The following is a 24,785-nucleotide window of genomic DNA, read 5'->3' on the forward strand; positions in this document are numbered from 1 at the left end:
AAAGCAAAGAGCTAGCAGTAGAAGAGATCTGTTTCATGGTATCGAAAATGAAGAAGCGGTCATAGCAGTTAATGTATGCAGCCCGCCCGGTTAGCCGTGCGGTCTAAAGCATTGCTTTCCGGCCGGGAAGGCGTGCCGGTCCCCAGCACGAATCCGCCCGGCTGCTTAATGTCGAGGTCCGGCGTGCCGGCCAGCTTGTGGATGGTTTTTAAGGCGGTTTTCCATCTGCTTCAGCGGATGCGGGCTGGTTCCCCTTATTCCGCCTCAGTTACACTATGTCGGCGATTGCTGCGCAAACACTTTCTCCGCGTACGCGTACACCATAATTACTCTACATCGCAAACATTTGGGCTAACTCTTGTCTGGTGTGAGACGTTCCGGGGAGGGGGGACCCTAGGTTCGGTGTGGGGCGATGGTGGGGTGCATGTACTGCTCTAGCCTGTTGTAGGGTTGTGAACCACTGACGGCTACGGCGGGGACGAAACCTCTCTGTCATATTTAGGTCCCCAGTTCAATACAATACAATAATGTGTGCAACATATAGTCCATGTTTACTAGATATTTTTGCTTCGATTGATGTTCCTGTCATATCCATGACTGTTGACAATTCCTCCTGGGCCACCCCGTGTACCAGATTTCATTGTCGCATTTGATAGTTTCGTGGTTCAAAATGGTTCAAATGGCTTTAAGCTCTATGGGACTTAACATCTGAGGTCAGCAGTCCCCTAAGAACTACTTAGACCTAACTAACCTAAGGACATCACCCACATCCACGGCTGAGGCAGGATTCGAACCTGCGACCGTAGCAGCAGCGCGATTCCGGACTGAAGCGCCTAGAAATGCTCGGCCACAGCGGCCGGCGATATTTTCGTGGTGATAATGAAAATCTTATGACTGCTCTTTAAAACACCCTGTGTAACACTGCCACGTCTCGGAAAGCTTCGAGGAGCTAAAACCCTTGACTGTGGGTCATTTACATACATCGAGAGCATCAATGGCGCACACAGTGAACGTAGCTAGAGGTAGCTGGAGACACAGGGACTGAACAATGGAATGGCCTGGGGAGTGTTGACGTGACAGGACGTGCGTAACTGTGCTCACGCAAAAGTGATTGTGCAACCACGAAGAGGCGAATATCGTCGCCGTTTGTGGAGTAGAACGCGACGAATGGTTGTCGAAGCCGTCTCTATGCCACTGGGGCTGATTGTAAGAGTTCCTGCGCCCAGATTTTATGGCGGACGTGCAGTAGCTTATACGAGTGCTACAGCTCGTAGTTCCAGCCGCCATTAAGGGCATGAAGCGTGAAGAGCTGCGTTAGCCACATGCATCCCACCACCAGCACCGACACGTCTACCCAAGGCAAGACTGCTTGAAATTGTTAAGTCGAACTTTGTATACATGTAAAAGGAGAATACCAGTTTTCTTTTGTGCAAGTGCAGAGGACAGAATATAGTAATGAGTAAAATTACGACGCATGTTGTTCATTGTAAAGTGTAGTAACCTGAAACATAGTGTAGTGAAATCAGACTGAGGCCACCATCGCCTCTTTCATTTACAATTCTTTTGGGTGTGGAATACTTTAGCGTATAAGAACCAGAAAAGAGCAGTGGTCACACCAGAATGAGTCGCCTATTTATAGTTACTTAAATTTTTCTGAGTAACCTTTCAAGTAAAGTCACTTAACTAATTATATAGCAATTGTCCAAAGAGTAATATCCAAAATCATTAAATAAGTTGAAGGATAGAATTTTGTTAACCTAAGTTGCATAAGTTGTTTTGGTGGTAATTACCAAGCCAACTCACAGAAATTGAGAGAGTATTTGCTTTGTAGAATCACCTAGAATGATCAGAAATAGTAATATTCAGAATTAAGTTTAAATTCAACTCAAGCCGTTTCACTTTGAAACGAGCCAAAAAATTGATTTATTCTTTTGCTCCTTCAGAGCTGGCGACCGTAGTTATAAGTATTTTCAGGAGGATTCGACGGTAAGTCTGCTGCTCTCGTCGTGCTGATAGGATTATCCACTGCTGCTAGCAGTGGTGATTGGATACATAAGCTCACTACCAAGTTAAGTGGGTCAGGTAGGCAGTGTTACCGTGTGAACTGTAGGGCACTGTAGGCCGTGGATCGAACCCGTTCAATCATCACAGCTCTTTGAGAAATAGTCCGGTTAGGAGTGTACTAATCCAATAGGTAAATACTGGCGAGTAACGGTCAAAAATGTATACGCAAGTGAATTTAGCAAGGTCCATGTAGCACCTAGTTAATGTGGTGCAATGGCGAGGGTAGGAGTGGAGTAAAAGTGAGCTGAGCTTGTGGCAGCTGTGCTGTCTTCAAAGATTAATAACGTGAATTCACTACTACCTCTTACCATTAGGGCTGAGCTATTTACGGTTAAAATACGTAGCAGTAAGCGCAAAGGCGTGACAGCTACAAGTCCGTATTGGCTTTATACATACGGAAGTAGGAAGCGGGTCATTCCGTCAGTGGAGGGGTTAAAACAACCGAGTCAGTTGAGAACATACCCCATTTACTGATGGAAAGATTCGGCGGTTCGGTCGCATACTATAAGATGGGACGCATTTGCCAAGTATACGCTGAGGTGTACACTTGTAGCAAGTTAAAGCTGGGCACCTATCCGGAACTCGAACACATATTCACGGCTCTCGTGCCCGGATCCTCCATCAATAGTGCTATTCGAAAACGATCCACAGACAGACCCAAAGTGTGAACATATTAGATTGGGTCCTGATTAACTTGTCACAAATGTCCACGCACGTATTTTGTTTCGTACTTATAGGAGACAGTGTTCCGCTGGTAGCAAATATGAATCGAGTAAAGCACGTGGAAGTGGGATGTAAGCTGGAGGCAGTCGCACCTGTGGGCGTCGCGTGGTGGAGGGCGGCGGCTTGGTGTGCGGCTGGTGCTTCGGGGGCGGCGGCGGGGGCGGCGAGGGCCTGTCGGCGGCCGGCTGGGCGGCGGTGGCGTTGCCCGGCTCTTCCAGGCAGCAGCGCATCGTGGCCGACGGGCAGGCCACGTCCTCCAGCACCTCGTAGCAGATCAGAGTCGCCCACTTGTGCACGCACATGCCCGGGCAGTCCCTCGCCTCCTCCGTGCTCGTTATCGAGTCCAGCAGCCCTGCGCGCAAACACCACAGCTCCGGTCAGCGAGCACCACTGCAAGTCATACGTGTTATCTGCTACACCTTTTCCAATACGTGCTCCGCCATCATTACAAACTTACTAATAAGGAATGTGACATAAAAAGCGACGAAATAAGTACAAGGAACTTTTAAATTTAGACACAAGTTTATTATGCAATATACAGGGTGTTGGGGTTATGAGTGCAGATACTGTGATCATTGGTACCCTTAATAAGTACCCACTTGAATGTGTTGGTTCTTTCTTCTCCTTCTAACAGTCTTCCCTCAAACATGTCACATAATTTACTACTTCGTGCTTTCTCTACGGTCGTAACTGCACCACTAACGAGGAGAACACGGCAAATGCCATAATCTGACTTTCCAGAAACTTCACTCAGTGGAAGAGGCTTCAAAATAAGCGAACACGTGTCTCAGCTTACCAGTTTCTGAAAAAAAAGATAGTCAAAATTTTTGAGATACTTTCCAGGTACGCTGTGTGCCTCGTAAGATGCGCTGTCTTCAGACGAAGTGGTCGCTCATTGGTTAGCGTCGTGGGGTGTTAATTTTACACCCCTTGTTCCAAACTCGATTATTACTTTAATTTTTGTTTTTCATTTATATACCAATGTCTGTAGAAGACTGCTACACGAATTTTTTCGAGTGTATATTGCTATATTGTTGTCGTTATTCGTCTACTGCTTGCATGTCAGATGAATGAATTTAAAAAGAAAAAAAAGTATTTGAAATTGTTTTCGATGAAATTCTTCTAGTGTATCTTTATTTATAATCAGTTACAAGCTCTAGTTCTCTTAAAAGTGATCCGTTATCAACGGGGGGAGCTCCAGTTTTCTTTTTCGGTTTTCTCTCGAGATGAAATTCTAAAACTTTTTTTCGAAACGCGTCTCTGTTCAGAATTTTGTTTTCTCCAGTCTCAATTTTTTTTCAGATCACTTCTGATTTCCTGGAGCGCATTGAACAGATGGGCGTGTCACTTGACTGGGACATCGTCAGAACACGACGGAGTAACAGCTGATCGAAGGACGGGCAAGACGTGAAACTTCAGTGCTCACAGCCGGATTATGGATGGTGGATGCTTGAGATACTTCGAGGCCATTCAGCCAGGGAGCCTTTTATGTTAGACAGTATTAAGCACGCACCGCGAGTGCCTCAATTTGACTGTCAATATCACCTGCAATGGGCAACAACTTACGGATTTCAAGGGTCGCTGTCGACTCTCGCGGATTGCAGCAGGGATAGAAGAGCAACAGCGCAGCATATCACTGCCACACTATGTCGAAGACTGTTTCTGAAGTACAAAAACCACCGCTTTGGACGTGTACTACTTCTTGCGAAGCGTCAGGAGTTACAGACATTAACATGGGCGCAAGAACTCCGAAATATGACATTTGAAGGGCGGAGAAAGGTTTCCTCCACAGATGAGTAGCAAAATCCACAATACTCGCCAAAGGTAGGGTATGAGGACGTCTAAGACCTTTGAAGCATGTGGTGGAGGTGATTTCGTGTGGAGGATACTTACGAGGTGCATTCAAGTTCTAAGGCCTCCGATTTTTTTTCTAATTAACTACTCACCCAAAATCGATGAAACTGGCGTTACTTCTCGACGTAATCGCCCTGCAGACGTACATATTTTTCACAACGCTGACGCCATGATTCCATGGCAGCGGCGAAGGTTTCTTTAGGAGTCTGTTTTGACCACTGGAAAATCGCTGAGGCAATAACAGCACGTACACGTACGTGAATGTGCGGCCGCGGAGAGTGTCTTTCATTGTTGGAAAAAGCCAAAAGTGACTAGGAGCCAGGTCAGATGAGTAGGGAGCATGAGGAATCGCTTCAAAGTTGTTATCACAAAGAAACTGTTGCGTAACGTTAGCTCGATGTGCGGGTGCGTTGTCCTGGTGAAACAGCACACGCGCAGCCCTTCCTGGACGTTTTTGTTGCAGTGCGGAGGGAATTTGTTCTTCAAAACATTTTCGTAGGATGCACCTGTTACCGTAGTGCCCTTTGGAACGCAATGGGTAAGGATTACACCCTCGCTGTCCCAGAACATGGACACCATCATTTTTTCAGCACTGGCGGTTACCTGAAATTTTTTTGGTGGCGGTGAATCTGCGTGCTTCCATTGAGCTGGCTGGCGCTTTGTTTCTGGATTGAAAAATGGCATCCACGTCTCATCCATTGTCACAACCGACGAACAGAAAGTCCCATTCATGCTGTCGTTGCGCGTCAACATTGCTTGGCAACATGCCACACGGGCAGCCGTGAGGTCGTCCGTCAGCATTCATAGCACCCACCTGGATGACACTTTTCGCATTTTCAGGTCGTCATGCAGGATTGTGTGCACAGAACCCACAGAAATGCCAACTCTGTAGGCGATCTGTTCAACAGTCATTCGGCGATCCCCCAAAACAATTCTCTCCACTTTCTCAATCATGTCGTCAGACCGGCTTGTGCAAGCCCGAGGTTGTTTCGGTTTGTTGTCACACGATGTTCTGCCTTCGTTAAACTGTCGCACCCACGAACGCACTTTCGACACATCCATAACTCCATCACCACATGTCTCCTTCAACTGTCGATGAATTTCAATTGGTTTCACACCACGCAAATTCAGAAAACGAATGATTGCATGCTGTTCAAGTAAGGAAAACGTCGCAATTTTAAGTATTTGAAACAGTTCTCATTCTCGCCGCCGGCGGTAAAATTCCATCTGCCGTACTGTGCTGCCATCTCTGGGACGTATTGACAATGAACGCGGCCTCATTTTAAAACAATGCGCATGTTTCTATCTCTTTCCAGTCCGGAGAAAAAAAATCGAAGGCCTTAGAACTTGAATGCACCTCGTACAGGAAGTGAAATGAGGCCGCCAGTACATCTGTCCTCGTCTCTCACCTACGGATGATCGTGTACATCCATTTGTTCGCTTACAGCATACCGCAGGCGAGCCGCACTTTCAGCAAGATAATGCGCCACCATCGCTCTCAAACTCTGTCATAATGATTTGAGGAACGCTCCACAGATGTAAGAATGTTCGAATTGTGCCACAAGTCACCTGACCTCAGTTCTTTTGATTACATGTGCGACTCCATGGGACGAGGTGAGAGTGTCTTGGACTCGTCTCCGACAAATGTCCCTGAGTTGTGGGCTGCAGATGAGCTGTCATGGATCTGGATTGCTCCCCTAATTATTCGGTGTCTCGAGTAGTCCCTGGCAAGGCATGTCACCACTGACATCGTCGTGTAAAGGAATGCACACACTACTAAGCAAGTCTCTGATTCAGTCGTTAAGAAGCGCATATTTCATTATGATGAGAACAGCAGTTGTTACCATCTACAACTTCAATTGTTGTTTGAAACAAATGTACCAAAATCTTACAAAAATATAAATGTCTCCACGATTTACAAACCGTGGTGAAATATATGCTCGGGTGTATGAAGTGAAAATTTTCTAAGAATGAAGGAGGCGTTGATGTGCCATATGGCCATAGTAGAAAGGTATCGTCTACATATCTCCAAAAACATTTAGATTTCAAAAGCGCCAACTAAAGTGCTTTATTCTCAGATTCTTCCAAAAGAAGGGTAGCTACTAAGGGAGACAAGAGCTACCCATAGCAACACCGTCTGATCCCTCAAAATATTATTCGTTAAATAAAAAGTAACTTGAAGTAAGCACATGTTTGAAAAAAAAGGTAAGATGTCCTCCTGAAGATTATCTCCTATGTGTAGTAGTGAATCGGTCAGTGGCACTAGTGTGAACAAAAAGACAACACTCAAACTCGTTAATACGTCGGCTGGTTCGAGACGCAGATTCTTCAGCCACCGTATAAAATCTTTTGAATTTCCTGTGTGGTGTTCAGATTTCCCGATCAAAGGGCTCACATGAGAAGCAGATGTTTATGCTAGGTAATATGTTGGGGTTCCTATAGTGCTGACGATGGGGAGAACTGGAATCCGTTCTTTGTGTATCTTTGGCAGGCCATAAAATCTTGGTGGAACTGGCGTTCGTACTCGTAGGCTCTTTTTCAGATGGTCAAGAAACTGACTGTGCTTGAGAAGGGAGGAGTTAGTCCCTTCTGGAGATGACGATACGCTGACTCTTGCAGTAAATCCATCACATTGTCAAAATGAGATGTTACAGACAGGAGAACAACAGTACTTCCATTGTCAACAGGTAAAATAACTATTTGTGTTTTCTCTTAAAGATCGGGGCGTTTTTCTTTCATGAGTGGTGACGCACTATTTGGGTGCGGGCATCCTACTTATGACCTTGCAAGTCTCTCGCCTTATTCTCACTGGGAAGTTTCAAGACACCTCGCTCAACGGCGCTGATAAAATCTTTTATGGGCAGAGTCTTTAGAGCGGTAGGAAAATTTAGTCACTTTTCCAGCACTGATACCGCAGCGTCACTCAGTGGCTTAACTGTGAAACTGAAGATAGTGCATCTACATGGCTCATCTTCTTGCGAAGATAGGCATTTAAGGCTATGGGCGTTAGTTAGTTGATTAGTTACGTATTCCATAGATCATTTTCTTTCAGCTACCACTTTTTAAATAAAAATTTTATCAGGGGAATACAAAGAATTGTGCAGCAGAAATGATTTTAAATTAGATTTAAAACTTGCGTTGCTACCTGTCAGACATTTTATGTTACTGGGCAAACGATCAAAAATCTTTGTTGCTGCATATTGGAGTCCTCTCTGAGTAACTGATAACTTTAACAATGGGTGATAAAGGTCATTTTTCCTTTAGCGAATTAGTGAATATATGTATTGTGACGGCACAGTTAAAATACTTAGTTCCTTTAAGAGGTACCTACATGACATCCGTAGGTGAACACCACATATTATTCTTACTGCTCGCTATTGTGGAATCAATACTTCGTTTCTGAGTGTTGGGTTACCACAAAAAATTATGCCGTACGACGTTAATGGGTGGAAATATGCAAAATACGTGAGGAGATTAATACGTTTGTTTCCAAGATTAGTATTTTTACGAAGAGCACAAGTAGCTGAACTTAATAAAGAGACTCAGTAATAATAAAAAAAACTCAGTAATACGCTTCTTCCAGTCCAAGTTTTCATCAATATGAATACGTACAAATTTCGAGCGTTCCATCGTATTTGCAGACTCCTGTTTGTGTGCTACATCAGTTGTTCGTGTGACACTATTTGTTACACAAAACTGGATGTAGTGAGGTTTTTTTTCCAATATTTAGGAAAAGTCCATTTTCAGAGAACCACTCAATAGGTCTTGGAAAATATCACTACCAACTCCTCTGTTGCTTTTTCTCTAATCGGATTTACTATAACACTAATATTGTCTGCCAAAAGTACCAATTTTGCTTGTTGAACGTTCAGTGGAAGATATATAAGAAGTAGGAGTGGACCCAAAATTGAACCCTATGGGATTCCCTTTGCGAATTTCTTTTTTCCCCAGTCACTAAAATTTTTTACCTTTCCAACATTGTGTGAACTATTCATCATAACTTTTAGCATTCTGTTTGTTAAGTGTGATTCAAACCAGCTGTGTGTGAAGCCATCAATTTCATACAACTTGAGATTTTCTAAGAGAGTATCACAATGTAAACAATCAAACGACTTGGAAAGGTCCAATAAGTACCAACTGGCGATGTACTATTGTTTAATAAATGGCTCTGAGCACTATGGGACTTAACATCTGTGGTCATCAGTCCCCTAGAACTTAGAACTACTTAAACCTAACTAACCTAAGGACATCACACACATCCATGCCTGAGGCAGGATTCGAACCTACGACCGTAGCGGTCACGCGGTTCCAGACTGAAGCGCCTAGAACTGCACGGCCACACGGGTCGGCCTTATTGTTTAAGACATGGCTATTTGATGAGTGAATGTATAAATAGCATTCTCCGTCGAGTAACCCATCTGGACTCCAAACTATGGCCTGCTAACTAAATTGTTTCCACTTAAGTGTGTGACTGATCTCGAGTACAATACTTTTCGAATATTTTGGAGAAAAGATGTAAATAACGAAATTTGAAGATGATTTTTAAGTCTGTCTTTTCACCTTGATGATGGAAATTTAACGTGCCATGACTTTCTGCCACGTCCAATCCGAAAATGACCACGTAGCGCTGTCTACGCACTTCCCAGAAGTGATGGTCAGTTCAGTATGTTCCAAATGTTCCAAGACACTTGCCTGTGGCACGCTTCAAGTGACTTACTTCTGTCGATGAACCTCCATCCAAGAGAACGTGCTACGTACTCACTATCAAGCGGGATAACAACAGCATGGTCAGCCGACGGAAAAATCGTTAATAGATACCTAGCCTGCGGGCTCACGCACAGCGCAGTGGGCGCAGAGAGGTGTGGAACGCTACAGGTGAGCGGCTGTGTGGGCAGACGCCGCGTCGGTAGCGCACCACGCGGCCGGCTGTTAGCACTCAGCGGCAGGAAGGAAGAGGCGGCCCTGCCGGAGCCTGTCGCTGTGACGTAGCGAGTGAGCCCGGCCGGCCGCCGATGCGGGTGACCCGTTAGGCAGGAGAGGCGCCGTTAGCCGCCGCCGCGGCAGCGCCTGCGGGTAAGTCGCGGCGTGGCAGGTGGCTGATGGCTGCCGCAGCAAGGACGGCCAAGGCCCAGCTCCAGGCTGTGTCTCCCCCCCCCCCCCCCCATCGAACCTCATTTCCGCCGCAGCTACTCTATCTGATCAAGAGTACCCCGACACACACACACACACACATAATGCGGAATTCACCATTAGATGTCACGAGAGGCGGATCTTCCAGTATAAAAGGAAGCAGGGAGTATTGTGTTGTCAGTAGAGAAGCAGTAACAGCAGGCATGAATGTCCAAACGAACATTGCGTCATAATCCTGTATAACAAAGACACTGCTGTTTCGTTTTTATTCACCAATGCCAGGCCCTCGACTCTCAGTGAATGTTTCCTTCCTGGACGGGAAAATACGTAATGTAGGGGTACAGGACGACAGGACGACGACATATGGAAGTTTGGGTGTGGCCGTGATTCGTGCACGGATAGCAGAAGCGGTTAAAGTGACTGCTCACGCAACGTGTGAAATCCGGATCAGAGTCCCGTTCGGGCTCAAATTTTCATTGTCATCATCCCAACATACAGCCGAAGGTGCTTCATATTCGCAATTGCGAAGACATTTCTTTCTAAATCTGCCCAAGTCGTTTGTTACTGATAGCGCTGTGAAGTGGAAACGCAGAAGGAACTGCCGCAGCTAAATCAAGACCAGGCAGACCTCATGTACTGACGTTCAGATACCGTCGAGCAATGCCGAGGGTGGATGTTGTAAGAAATTGTATGAAATCAGCGTGAGTTCGCTGGCCGGAGTGGCCGAGCGGTTCTAGATGCTTCAGTCTGGAACCGCGCGACCGCAACGGTCGCAGGTTCGAATCCTGCCTCGGGCATGGATATGTGTGATGTCCTCAGGTTAGTTAGGTTTAAGTCGTTCTAAGTTCTAGCGGACTGATGACCTCACAAGTTAAGTCCCATAGTCCTCAGAGCCATCCCATCAGCGTGAGTTCCGAAGTGCTACCAGCAGTCCATCCAGCACAATGAATGTGAGTAGGGTTTTAAAAGCATTGGGGGTACAATGATCGAACAGCCCTCACAGGCCACATATTTCCGTAGTCAGAAAAAATTATACAGTATTGTGAACTACGTACATCAGAGGAACAGTTCGGAGATGATGGTTCTTTGTATCAACATGACAACACACCCTGTCCTAAAGCAGCATCTGTGAGGCATTATTTGTCGATAACAGCATCACTGAAATGGACTGCTCTGTCGAGAGTTCCGACTTCAACACAATGGATCACCTTGGGGATGAGGTAGGACGTAGACCGAGCTCCAGACCCTTGCGTCCAATATCATTACCTTCTCTTGTTTCGGCTCTTGACATAGGATGGACTTTCATTTCTCCGCAGACATTCTGACACCCCATTGAAAATGTTTCCCAGCAGAGTTCAAGTCGTCATAAGTCCGAACGACAGATTATTAATTATCATTAATGTCCACTAATAGATGCTGAAAACTTTTGAACAAATAGTACATATTCAGTGACACGTCAATAATGTGCTGCTTTTCTACGATTGGTTCGATGACTGCTTTGATGATGTCTCTTCGCCTCCGTGTAACTATTGCTACCTACGTCTGCTTATAAATAAAGTCCCTGTGATTACTGGAGTCAAAGGGATACATTTTTTAGATTTGAGTCGGGTTACAGACAGACTGGATTGACAGAAATTAAAGCACAACAGGACCATAATACCGGGGGTTAGCCGGCCACTGTGGCCGAGCTGTTCTAGGCTCTTCAGTCCGCAACCGCGCTGCTGCTACGGTCGCAGGTTCGAATCCTGCTTCGGGCATGGATGTGTGTGATGATCTTAGGTTAGTTAGCTCTAAGTAGTTCTAAGTCTAGGGGACTGATGACCTCAGATGTTATGTCCCATAGTGCTCAGAGCCATTTTGAACTGGGAGGTTATAATTAAAATGAGGTGTTCCAAGTGCTGTAGAGCGCGTTGTACACATCGCGGGACGCTGCAACACCGCAGGTATGTTCATTAATCGGTGGGCTCGTGGAGTTGCTGAAAAGAAATAATAGGTTTCTGCCACCATGTGAAAATCAGCAATCAGAATATGGCGTGGATGCAGGAAAAGGGGAAGAACGATCAAACACATGACAACGGTGATTCTGGCACGTTTATTAGGCTGTGGTCGCAAGTTACAATACGTTTTCGATATGGTCTCCCGACTCAGCAAAAAGCAGTATGGCTGTAAGCAGTATGGGACTTAATATCTAAGGTCATCAGTCCCCTAGACTTAGAACTACTTATACTTGGCTTAACCTAAGGACATCACACACGTCCATGCCCGAGGCAGGATTCGAACCTGCGACCGTAGCAGCAGCGCGGTTCCGGACTGAAGCGCCTAGAACCGCTCTGCCACAGCAGCCGCCTCCGACGCAGCAACTTACTGCATCCGTAACACAGCATGATCAACAGTTGCTCACAATATATCAGGTGCAGTTATAGCGATATGTCATCTTATGCTATCCTTCAGGAAGAGATCAGATACATTCCTGATACACATGAGGTTTCAGATATCCCCATAACCAGAAGTCAAATGGATTTAGGTCGGGGGATCTGGAAGGTTACAGATCTTGAAAGTGCCTGGAGACGGCGGTCATCAGAGAACGTTTCTCGAAGCAAATCTTTCACCTGACAAGCGACGTGTGTTGTGGCCCCATCTTGCATGAAAATAGCGGTGTCGACACAGTTGCATTCTGGCAAAGCTGGGATCACATGTTGCACAAGGAAGTATTTGTAATGTGCAGGTTATTCATTAAAGGCCCGCGAGGCGTAATCTCAAAGAGAAACGGACCGCGAATGAAGGAGCTTGTGAAACCGCATGGTTTCATAAGTCACATGGTCACATAAACTGAGCGCAGTGGATGTTCCTGCACAACATAGAATGGTGTAGAACCCCATATACGACAGTTCTGTGCATTCACGCCACCGTGTAGAGTTAAATGTGCCTCGTCCGTCCAAAGAATATTCCCCAGCCACAATTCCGAAGTAACAGATGTACTTTGCTTCATTGGACACCACCTAAACACAAGGAGGGAAAAGATAAATATCAGGAATTACAGATTAGCTTCATTTAAGTGTGAAGTTAACAAGGAAAAAGGAGGATGGTTCAAATGGCTCTGAGGACTATGGGACGTAACTTCTGAGGTCATCAGTCCCCTAGAACTTAGAACTACTTAAACCGAACTAACATAAGGACATCACACACATCCATGCCAGAGACAGGATTCGAACCTGCGACCGTAGCGGTCGCGCTGTTCCAGACTGTAGCGCCTAGACCAGCTCGGCCACTCCGGCCGGCAAAAGGAGGAGTTGCAACATGTGTAAAATTTGGGAACTAAGTCAGAATTATTGAAACAAGCCGTTTATATGTAGAATAGGATCTAGAAGCATATATTTCCGAGCTACTACTGCAGAACATTTGTGTTGTTATTGTAACTGTCTGCAAAAACCCTTTAGGAAACCCAGCCGTTTAAGAGAAATCTAGATGCATTACTGAGCTAAAAAGAGCAAGAAAAAGTTTGTAGTTTGTGGTGATATCAATGTAGATTTCATAAAAGATTCTAATAGGAAAAATGAAATGGAGTCTTTAGTTCGGTGTTTCAATCTAATTTTCTTAGTCAGTCGTGTGCAACAAGTTAGGAGTACAGGTGACAACATTTTCATAGACACTGCTCAGGCTGAAAAATTTAATATACAACATATAGCTAATGGGCTATCTGAACATTATGGCCGCGCGGGATTAGCCGAGCGGTCTCTGGCGCTTCAGTCATGGACTGTGCGGCTGGTCCCGGCGGAGGTTCGAGTCTTCCCTCGGGCATGGATGTGTGTGTTTGTCCTTAGGATAATTTAGGTTAAGTAGTGTGTAAACTTAGAGACTGATGACCTTAGCAGTTAAGTCCCATAAGATTTCACACAGGTTTGAACATTTTGATCATTATGCACAATGAATAGTAATAAACAATGTAGCATCTTACAGCCCGGAGGCAGGTTCATACAAAGCAGTGAGGCTTATTAATGAGAACAGGACGCAGTGTTTTAAGAGTAAGTTAACAGAGGTGTTATAGGGTGAGGTATGCACAGAAAGAAATGCTAATATAATTCAATTTATTCCATGGTAAATTTGTGTCAGTACTTGAAAGTTGCGTTCCAAAAAAGTTATCCAGAAGATCCATAAAAAAAGAACAAGTAAGCCGTGGATAACTGAGGGAATTAAAATCTCTTGTAAGAGGCAGATGCCAAATTATGTAAAGACCAGAATAATTCAAGATTTTTCATTACTTAAATACTACGAGGGAGTGCTGGAAAGTAGTTCTCCGAATTTTTTATGTGAAAGCTCTTAAAGCTTCTTAAAAAAACGGTATTAACATTCTACATATTTATGCTTAATGTCTACATATTTATATTTATTTCTCAAGTAGTTACCCAGTTGATGAACACATTTCTCCTAATGAGAGAGCAGTTTGTTGATACCGTCACAGTAGAATGTTTGACTTTGTTAAAGGAGCCACAACCACACCACTGTTTTGCACCATTTCATCACTATCAAAGTGAAGTCCTTGAAGGTGTTCCATAAGTTTTGGAAACACATGAAAATCGGATTGTGCCAAGTTGGAAGTAATGGAGTATGATCGATGACCGAGAACCCGAGGCGTCCGATTGACACTGATGTCGCATCGCTTGTGTGTAGTCTGGCGTTGTCGTGCTGAAGGACAGGGTGCTCCATGTGTGAACGACTGTTTCAAATTCTAAACTCGATTGCAGCACGCTGATTCTCGGACACCGAAATAGTTACGTTACACACAGCCATGTTACACGCTACAATTCGGAGTCCTCTAGCGGCAGACGGCTGTAAATATGTAGACATGAAAAACAAGGATGTAGCACGTTAGTAACGTTGTTTTATTTAAAAAGCTTTAAGAGTTTTCACGTAAAAAATTCTGAGGCATTACTTATCAGCACACCCTCGTTCAAAAAACTACTGCAATGTTTTAAGGTAAGTCATTAAAATCTAAAGACGTATGTACATCCTCACAGAAATAAATAATGCAGACAGTAAGGTATGTGGGATATTGTCAAACTGGAGACAGGACGGGCAGTCAATGTGCAAGATACCATAATACCTATACTAAAAGACTCATAATTCACGAGCTAAGAGTACTCTTAGAAATCACTCTTAAATGTGAGAGCAAAAATAGTGTTGAAGGGGTCAGTTGAAAAAGCAAGAGAATATGTTAAAGATATCAATCCACAAAACTTACAGCAACTAGAAGTAGCTCTAACATCTTTCACTGAAATTAATAGAATTATAAAAATTAAAAATTCTAAAAAACACAAGCTCATATGGTGTTAATGGAATTCCAAACAGAATTCTGAAAAAAATGTTCCAGTTTAATAAGTAATGGCCTAAGTGATACATGTAATGTATCACTGGCACAGATAATTTTTCCACACAGGCTAAAATATTCAATATTTCCAAAATGTTGGGAAAAGTATGTTCTGAAGAGCAGTTTCACAGTTCGGATTTCAGAAGGGTTTCAAGACTTAGAATGCTATTTATATATTTACCCATCAAATGGTACAAATCTTAAACAGTAAAATGTCGCCAGTTGACATTTTTGCGGCCATTTCAGGGCGTTTATAAAAGTTGAAGTTTTGTGGAACTGATGACTTTACACATTCATATTTTACAGACAGGGCACAAAAATTTGTGCTGAATAATGTAAACAATGCTGGAAGCGTAAAAAGTTTTAGTGGCTGGGAAAATGACAAAGGGGGTCCGACGTAATTCTATTCTAAATTCACTCCTATTCCTTGTATATGAGAATGACCTTCCACTTAGATTAGATTAGATTAGATTTACTTTCATTCCAACTGATCCGTAGTTCAACAAGCAGTACTGGTACTTTATACGGACGATACTAGTGTTCTAATAAATCCTATTTCAGAGAAGGAAACGGAAGGGATTGTAAATGATGTTTTCCAAAGAATCATTATCAAGGGATACCCAGAAAACTAACTGTTTCTAAATTAAGAAAAAACACAATATATTCAGTTCTATACAACAAATAAAGTTGTCCAAAAACTGATGTAGCACACAAACAGGGGTTAGTAAACAGGTAGGAATGTTCCAAATTTTTGGGTGTACATGTTAATGAGAACTTAAAACTGGAAAAAGTGTGACACAGAGCTTCTCAAACAATTGAATTCAATTACTTTTGTTTTTCGTATAATTGCTAATCTTGGAAACTAATCAGTTAACCTCCTGACAGATTTAGCTTATTTCCAGTCAATAATGTCTTATGGAACAATTTTCTGAGATAACTTACCTCTTAGAAAGAAAGTATTGATTGCACTAAAGCAAGCAATAAGAGTAATAAATATGTGGTGTTCATTTACGGACGTCATACACTGAGGTGATAAAAGTCATGCCATACCTCCTAGTGTCGTGTCGGACCTCCTTTTGCCAAACGTAGTGCAGCAGCTTGATGTGACAGGGACTCAGCAAGTCGTTGGAAGTCGCTTGCAGAAATATTGACCCATGCTTCCTCTATAGCTGCCCATAATTGCGAAATGGTTGCCGGTGAAGGTTTTTGTGCACGAACTGACTTCTTGGTCATGTCCCATAAATGTTCGATGGGATATCGGTGAATAAACCATTCTCTCGAACTGTCCAGAACGTTGTTCATAACAATCGCGAACAACTGTGGTCTGATGACATGGCGCATTGTCATCCACAAAATCTACATCGTAGTTTAGAAACATGAATGGCTGCAAATGTTCTCCAAGTAGCTGAAAATAACCATTTCCGGTTGGTCCAGAGAGCGCAATCTGTTCCATGTTAAAGAAGGCCGCACCATTATGGAACCGCCACCAGCTTGCACAGTGCCTTGTTGACAAATTGGGTCCGTGGCTTCGTGGGATCTGCGCCACACTCGAACCCTACCATCAGCTCTTGCCAATTGAAATCGGGACCCATTTGATCAGGTCACAGTTTTCAAGTCGTCTAGGGTCCAACCCGATGTGGTCACGAGGCCAGAAGAGGCGCTGTAGGCGATATCATGCTTTAGCAAAGGAACTCGCGTCGGTCGTCTGTTGCAAAAGCCCATTGACGCCAAATTTCGCCGCACTGTCCTAACGGATACGTTCGTCTTTCATCCCAAATTGATTTCTGCAGTTAGTTCACGCAGTGTTGCTTGTCTGTTAGTACTGTCAACTCTAAGCAAACCCTGCTGCTCTCTGTCATTTAGTGAAAGCCGTCGGCCACTGCGTTTTCCGTAGTGAGAGGAGATGTCTGAAATTTTGTATTCTCGACACACTCTTGACATTGTGGATCTGGGAATACTGAATTCCCTTACGACTGCTGAAATGGAATGTCCCATGCGTCTAGCTACAACTATCATTCGGCGTTCAAAGTCTTTTAATTCCCGTCGTGCGACCAAAATCACGTCGGAAACCTTTTCACAGGAATCATCTGAGTACAAATCACAGCGCAGCCAATTCACTGCCCTTCTATACCTTGTGTATGCGATATTAGCCCATGACTTTTGTCACTTCAGTGTATATACAGCAATGAAATCCAGCCATCTGTTTGATTTTAAATATACCACTCGAATAACTACGAGTTACTAGTGGTGACGCGGAATTTTTTAGTTGATCTACCTATCGTTGTTTACAAATATTTTCAGAGCGAAATACTGAAGAAAAGGAAGACAAGAGAACAATGCGTATGTGCAGCTGTTACTTTCGCTTCCATTTTCAACAGAACTGGAACGATATCGGGGGGCAAATTCTAAAATGTTGAAAATAAAATGACGTATCCGTGTTCATAAAGATTATAAGAGGTTATCAATCATCTACGGCATTAACGTACAGTTGACGGCGCTGCAAGCCTAGGCAGCTAGGCCTGCCGCGAGAAACGAGTGATGTGTAAGGAAGCTGCGCGTTTCCGCTCTGGTTATTGTCTGCAGCTTGTGGCTCCTGGTTTCTCGTCGCACACCAGCGGTAACCTACATTTTCCTCAAGATTCGTATTAAGACTTCCTTATTCTGTGGAATGTTAGTAAGAAGTATTTAGGACACTAAGTGCGTTTCTGTGAAGCCATGAAAATTCAGCGTCGGTATGGGAAGAATGAGAGCTTGCCTGTCGGCATCGGTATTTATACACCGTACACAAAGTTTCGAGACTGATTTTTATTCCTGGCGTATAAGCGACGTCAACGCAGCAAGCAAGGTGGCAGCTTGAACAAACAGCTGTAAACCACAGATGTACATTCCATCTATCAGTTGTGGGCAGACTGTATTAAGTAGTGGATGTGCGATTGCGACGTACCAACGTTGTTGTGTCACAAATCGCAATGGAGCGATATGTCTAGATGACGTGTGCACTACTTCCTCCAGAATGTTTTGAAGATGTAGTACTTCCTCCAGAATGTTTTGAAGATGGGAAAAGTGTGTCAAATTTGTTCCGCACATCTTAACGCCCGAACATAACCAACAACGCGTGAACGTCTGCCGTGACTTGGTGTAAATGTAAAACATGGATGTTTCTTACCTGGAAAAAATCATCGCAAGTCATAAAACTTGGTATTATCCTTGCAAATCTACCACAAAACAACAAATCGCTGGATGTGTGTGATGTCCTTAGGTTAGTTAGGTTTAAGTAGTTCTACGTTCTAGGGGACTGATGACCTAAGATGTTAAGTCCCATAGTGCTCAGAGCCAACAAATCGCTGGAATTTGCATGAAAGGTAACGTCTTGACGATATAACCGACATTCGAGCCATGGTGATTTGCGAGTTGAACAACATTCCAAAGGTGGAGTTTTCTGTGATATTGTTGTATGAACGTTCTGTGCTTTGAGTTCAGGGGGTGTGGTTGTGGAGACAGAACACCTGAACCATTAATACCACCGTCTTAACGTTTCTTTATATTTTTATTAATCCGATCTAGAAGCATTTTGGACTGACGGGGTAGAAAAGAATTATGGCTCAGTTGGAGCACGAGATTGAGAAAGCTTACCAAGGTCCTGTGGAAGGAATCATCCAAGCATTCCCCTGACATGGTTTAGAGAATTCACTAGAAATTGACGAGGTTGACCAAAGCAAGATGGTTAAAGTTCAACATGCCATTGATGCCAGAGACTGAGCAGTAGCTCCAATTGGTCAAGGCTAGGAAAGTAAATCAGTCATGGTCTTGTTCAAGTAGATATTCCGTTATTTAGGGAAACTGGAACGAGCCCACGGATTCTCAAATCTCTGAATGCTGACCTATGAAAGAACCGTTCAGCACCAATAAATCTAATATATTTCCGATGTACAGAAGTGACCACCTTGTCTTTTTTAATGACGCTTAAGCCTAGACGTCGTATCATTTCCATCGATTGTATGAATAAGGGCCGGCCTCTGTGGCCGAGCAGTTCTAGGCGCTTCAGTCCGGAAATGCGCTGCTGCTACGGTCGCAGGTTCGAATCCTGCCTCGGGCATGGATGTGTATGATGTCTTTAGGTTAGTTAGGTTTAATTAGTTCTAAGTCAAGGGGACTGATGACCTCAGACGTTAAATCCCATAGTGCTTAGAGCCATTTGAACCATGAATAAGGAGATGTACAATATAGGCGGATAATGAGGATAACAGTCACCGTGATAGACCTAAATCTGACAAGACTTTTGTACCATATCCGTAGTTATCTTGTAAAACTTGTTTGTAAGTATGAAAGGCAAAATGTTAAAGGAGTGAGGTCGACTGTTTATTTCTGTGGAAGGCGACACTGAGTCAGTCCTGCAAAGGTGCCGTCGTATCGGGACAGGTCGACAACACTTAGCTGCAGGGACCACGTCTGGTGGCAGCTGGTTCGAATTTTGGTGGTTGGTGAACTGTACATCACAGGGATTTGAGTGGCAACGGGAGGAGAACCGGTACCGCTCAGCTCATAATCGCGCCAATGTTCTAAGCTATATAAGCAATCCTACTTGCAATCCTACTGACATTTTCGCTGGTGGTCCGCTTTGGGACTGGGATGTTAAGTTCTTCCGCTCTCTTGGTGCTACTGGAGAGGAGCACGCAGTGTGCCGGAACCTGGGTGTTTGGCCTCTCATCAAAACACTGGCGCAACCAAGATTCATGTACACTACGCACATACACTCTCAAGACAGATATTAGCAGCTGTACAGCGGTCTCGACGTCAGCCAGACAATATCGCCATTTTGTGTTGCTCCGCAGTCAGGTCAGTGCAGTAACACCCTACCTCCATGGATATAAGCCAACTCATTTCGCGGCTCCCGCGCCGAATTTTACTACTTACAATTTTTTTCTTACAATTATTTAAAATATATGTGTTGCAGGACAAAAAATGGCTAAACGCTCTTCACAAAAAGAATTGTGATTTATTGAGATATACTGCATTGCAAAAGATACGCCACAAATTTGTGACTGCCACACTTTCTTGGCGACTATCACATTAACTTTGTCCTCTTAATTTGAGCGCGTTTCCATAGCCAGGAAGTAAGATTCATTTGCTCAGAAGGCCACACTGATACTGTTCGTCAATGCTGTCCTGACTCACAGTTACTTTGTCCGTTGGATTAACGAGCTAAATAATCTTCAGTAAAAAAATTAGGAACACAAACGAGTTACCATCACGTTTCGTGCCTGATATTATTTTCAGTGTTGCATGCTATTCTTCTATGAACCACAAATACGTTTGTTAGAGAAGTACATTGCAAAGATATTACAAATGTAGAGAATTTCGAAATTCAGTCGCTGCGATTTCATTCTTCTGTAAATGTTTGCACAGAAAATGCAAAAATACACTGAAGAGCCAAAGAAAGTGGCAAATCTGCCTAATACCGCTTAAGGCCCCCGCGAGCACGCAGAAGTGACGCAACACGACGTGGCATGGACTCGACTAATGTTGGAAGTAGTGCCGGAGGAAACTGAGACAATGAATCCCGCAGGGCTGTCCATAAATCTGTAAGGGTACGAAGAGATGGAGATCTCTTCTGAACAGCACGTGCAAGGCATCCCAGATGTGCTCTTTAATGTTCATGTCTGTGGAGCTTGGTGCCCAGCGGAAGTATTTAAACACATTAAGTGTTCCTGGAGCTACTCTGTAGCACTTCTCGACGTGGGGGGTGTCGCATTGTCCTGCTTCAGTTACCCAAGTCCGTCGGAATGCACAGTGGACATCAATGGATGCAGGTGATCAGACAGGAAGCTTACGTATGTGTCACCTGTCAGTATCATATCGACACGTATGAGGGGTCCCACATCACTCCAACTACACGCGCTCCACACCATTACAGAGCCTCCACCGGCTTGAACAGTCCCCTGCTGACGTGCAGGGTCCGTGCATTCATGAGGTTGTCTCCATACCCGTTCACGTCCATCTACTCGATATAATTCGAAAGGAGACTTGTCAGTCCAGGCAACATATTTCCAGTCATTAACAGTCCGTGTCGGTGTTGATGGGCTCAGGCAGGGCGTAAAGCTTCGTGGCGTGCAATCATAAAGGGTAAACGAGTGGGCCTTCGGCTCCGAAAGCCCAATTGATGATGTTTCGTTGAAGGATCGCACGCTGACACACGTTGATGATCCAGCATTGAAATCTACAGCAATTTGCGGAAGGGTTGCACTTCTGTCACGCTGAACGATTCTCTTCACTCGTCCTTGGTCCGGTTCTTGTGGTATCTTTTTCCGACCGCAGGGATGACGCAGATTTGATATTTTAAGAGATTCCTGATATTCACGGTACAATCGTGAAATGGTCATACAGGAAAATCATCACTTCATCGCTACCTCGCAGATGCTGTGCCCCATCGCTCGTGCGCCGACTATAACACCACATTCAAAGTCACTAAAATCTTGATAACCAGTCATTTTAGCAGCAGTAACGAATCTGACAACTGCGCCAGACACTTTTTGTTTTATATAGGGTCGACGGCAGCGGCGTATTCTGCCTGTTTACATACCTCTGTATTTGAATACGCATGCCTATAGCAGTTTGCCGGCCGCTGTGGCCGAACGGTTCTAGGCGCTTCAGTCCGGAACCGCGCGCTACTGTTACGGTCGCAGGTTCGAATCCTGCCTCGGGCATGGATTTGTGTGATGTCCTTAGGTTAGTTAGGTTTAACTAGTTCTAAGTCTAGGGGAGTAATGACCTCAGATGTTAATTGCCATAGTGCTTAGAGCCATTTGAACCATTTTGAACGTATACCAGTTTCTTTGGAGCTTCAGTGTATTAGTTACAAAAAGTGAACTAAAAACCCTCCGACAAAATTGTTCGTATTGTTCAGAGATATTTTCCAAGTACACTCCTGGAAATGGAAAAAAGAACACATTGACACCGGTGTGTCAGACCCACCATACTTGCTCCGGACACTGCGAGAGGGCTGTACAAGCAATGATCACACGCACGGCACAGCGGACACACCAAGAACCGCGGTGTTGGCCGTCGAATGGCGCTAGCTGCGCAGCATTTGTGCACCGCCGTCGTCAGTGTCAGCCAGTTTGCCGTTGTATACGGAGCTCCATCGCAGTCTTTAACACTTGTAGCATGCCGCGACAGCGTGGACGTGAACCGTATGTGCAGTTGACGGACTTTGAGCGAGGGCGTATAGTGGGCATGCGGGAGGCCGGGTGGACGTACCGCCGAATTGCTCGACACGTGGGGCGTGAGGTCTCCACAGTACATCGATGTTGTCGCCAGTGGTCGGCGGAAGGTGCACGTGCCCGTCGACCTGGGACCGGACCGCAGCGACGCACGGATGCACGCCAAGACCGTAGGATCCTACGCAGTGCCGTAGGGGACCGCACCGCCACTTCCCAGCAAATTAGGGACACTGTTGCTCCTGGGGTATCGGCGAGGACCATTCACAACCGTCTCCATGAAGCTGGGCTACGGTCCCGCATACCGTTAGGCCGTCTTCCGCTCACGCCCCAACATCGTGCAGCCCGCCTCCAGTGGTGTCGCGACAGGCGTGAATGGAGGGACGAGTGGAGACGTGTCGTCTTCAGCGATGAGAGTCGCTTCTGCCTTGGTGCCAATGATGGTCGTATGCGTGTTTGGCGCCGTGCAGGTGAGCGCCACAATCAGGACTGCATACGACCGAGGCACACAGGGCCAACACCCGGCATCATGGTGTGGGGAGCGATCTCCTACACTAGCCGTACATCACTGGTGATCGTCGAGGGGACACTGAATAGTGCACGGTACATCCAAACCGTCATCGAACCCATCGTTCTACCATTCCTAGACCGGCAAGGAAACTTGCTGTTCCAACAGGACAATGCACGTCCGCATGTATCCCGTGCCACCCAACTTGCTCTAGAAGGTGTAAGTCAACTACCCTGGCCAGCAAGATCTCCGGATCTGTCCCCCATTGTGCATGTTTGGGACTGGATGAAGCGTCGTCTCACGCGGTCTGCACGTCCAGCACGAACGCTGGTCCAACTGAGGCGCCAGGTGGAAATGGCATGGCAAGCCGTTCCACAGGACTACATCCAGCATCTCTACGATCGTCTCCATGGGAGAATAGCAGCCTGCATTGCTGCGAAAGGTGGATATACACTGTACTAGTGCCGACATTGTGCATGCTCTGTTGCCTGTGTCTATGTGCCTGTGGCTCTGTCAGTGTGATCATGTGATGTATCTGACCCCAGGAATGTGTCAATAAAGTTTCCCCTTCCTGGGACAATGAATTCACGGTGTTCTTATTTCAATTTCCAGGAGTGTATTTTGGTGTAAGGTAGGTGTTCAGTGGTTAGATAGAGAGTAATAATGTAATTACAGTTTATTCGTTTGTTATTCGAATCACCTTCGTATTTGTAAAAATTCCTTCATAATAATGAAAAGTATTGTAATATAAAATCGGCAAAACGTACAGCACAAAACACACACGTTCCTTTCACCCGTCCTTCTGTGCGAAGTCACAGCCGCGACAGCAGCCAGAACCCACGCACTCTTGCCGATGTGCAGCGCTAGGGACAAATTACGCGATATAAAGCTCCGCGGATGTAGTTGGAAACGTTAATTGGCGGTACCGGATTAATTTTAATCACCGATACACTACCAAATCAGTATATAAAGGTCACCAGCTTTCCATTTGAACCGCGACGCAGGACTAAATTACTCACGATTCCAAAGTGAATGGTTAAAATCCCACTACTTTCATGAAATTTCCGAGGTCTGACCACTGAACTGGAATATGTACACCGCTAACCATTCGTGCACGGCCTCTAAGTGGCCAGACTCACATTCGGGAGGACGACGGTTCAAATCCCCGTCCGGCTATCCAGATTTAGGTTTTGCTTGGTATCCCTAAATCACTTCAGGCAAATCCGGCAGTGGTTCCTTTGAAAACGGCACAGCCGATTCCCTTTCCCACACTTTTGTTACCCGAGCTTGTGATTCATCTCTATGATCACGCTATCTACGGAACGTTAAACCCTAATCTTCCTTCCTTCCTTCACTGTAAACAGTCACTAGCAACTCTCGCTGATGTTGCACAAGTAGGTATTTATAACGTGCAGACATATCTGTACACATTACAGGTCCGGGAGGTTGTCATCTCAAAGGAAAAAATGGACGGAGAATGAAGGAGCCTGTGAAAACACACAGTCACATAAACTGAGTGCAGTGGATGTTCCTGCACAACATATGGTGCTGTAGAACCTCATATGCGACAGTTCTGTGCAAGATAAGCTAGCTAATGGCTCCACGTTCTTCTCTGAGGACTCTTTCGACCTAACAAGTACATGCCACTATAATAATCCACCATACTCGCAGAGTATAGGATAGAATGCCAAAGAGGAATTTCACGCCATCGCACGGGAACACACTATATTGGCTTTTCGTTCTGAATACTTAATCTTGTTGATCACAAAGGATCGCCAACGGCACACTTTCGAAATGATAACCAAGTTAAAACACAAACTCTGCCCCAGTTCGTCCAAGAGTTGCCACGTGTATGTCACGAGGGCTGTCGGTCGGCTGCCCGCTTTCAAGAACTCCAAACTGGTCCACGGTATTATTTTACAAA

At 44.9% G+C, this 24,785-nt stretch overlaps 1 protein-coding gene across 1 annotated transcript in view; it reads right to left on the bottom strand.

Annotated features, from left to right (window-relative positions):
- The window catches only part of LOC124612274 (protein masquerade), a 242,047-nt gene that overhangs the window by 63,703 nt on the left and 153,559 nt on the right, over positions 1–24,785 (bottom strand). Inside the window, exon 2 of the mRNA XM_047140380.1 lies at positions 2,880–3,139. Coding sequence (XP_046996336.1) covers positions 2,880–3,139 — 260 coding nt within the window. The remainder of the gene's footprint in view (positions 1–2,879; positions 3,140–24,785) is intronic.

This window comes from Schistocerca americana, chromosome 1 (genome assembly GCF_021461395.2).
Source record: "Schistocerca americana isolate TAMUIC-IGC-003095 chromosome 1, iqSchAmer2.1, whole genome shotgun sequence".
NCBI lineage: Eukaryota > Metazoa > Arthropoda > Insecta > Orthoptera > Acrididae > Schistocerca > Schistocerca americana.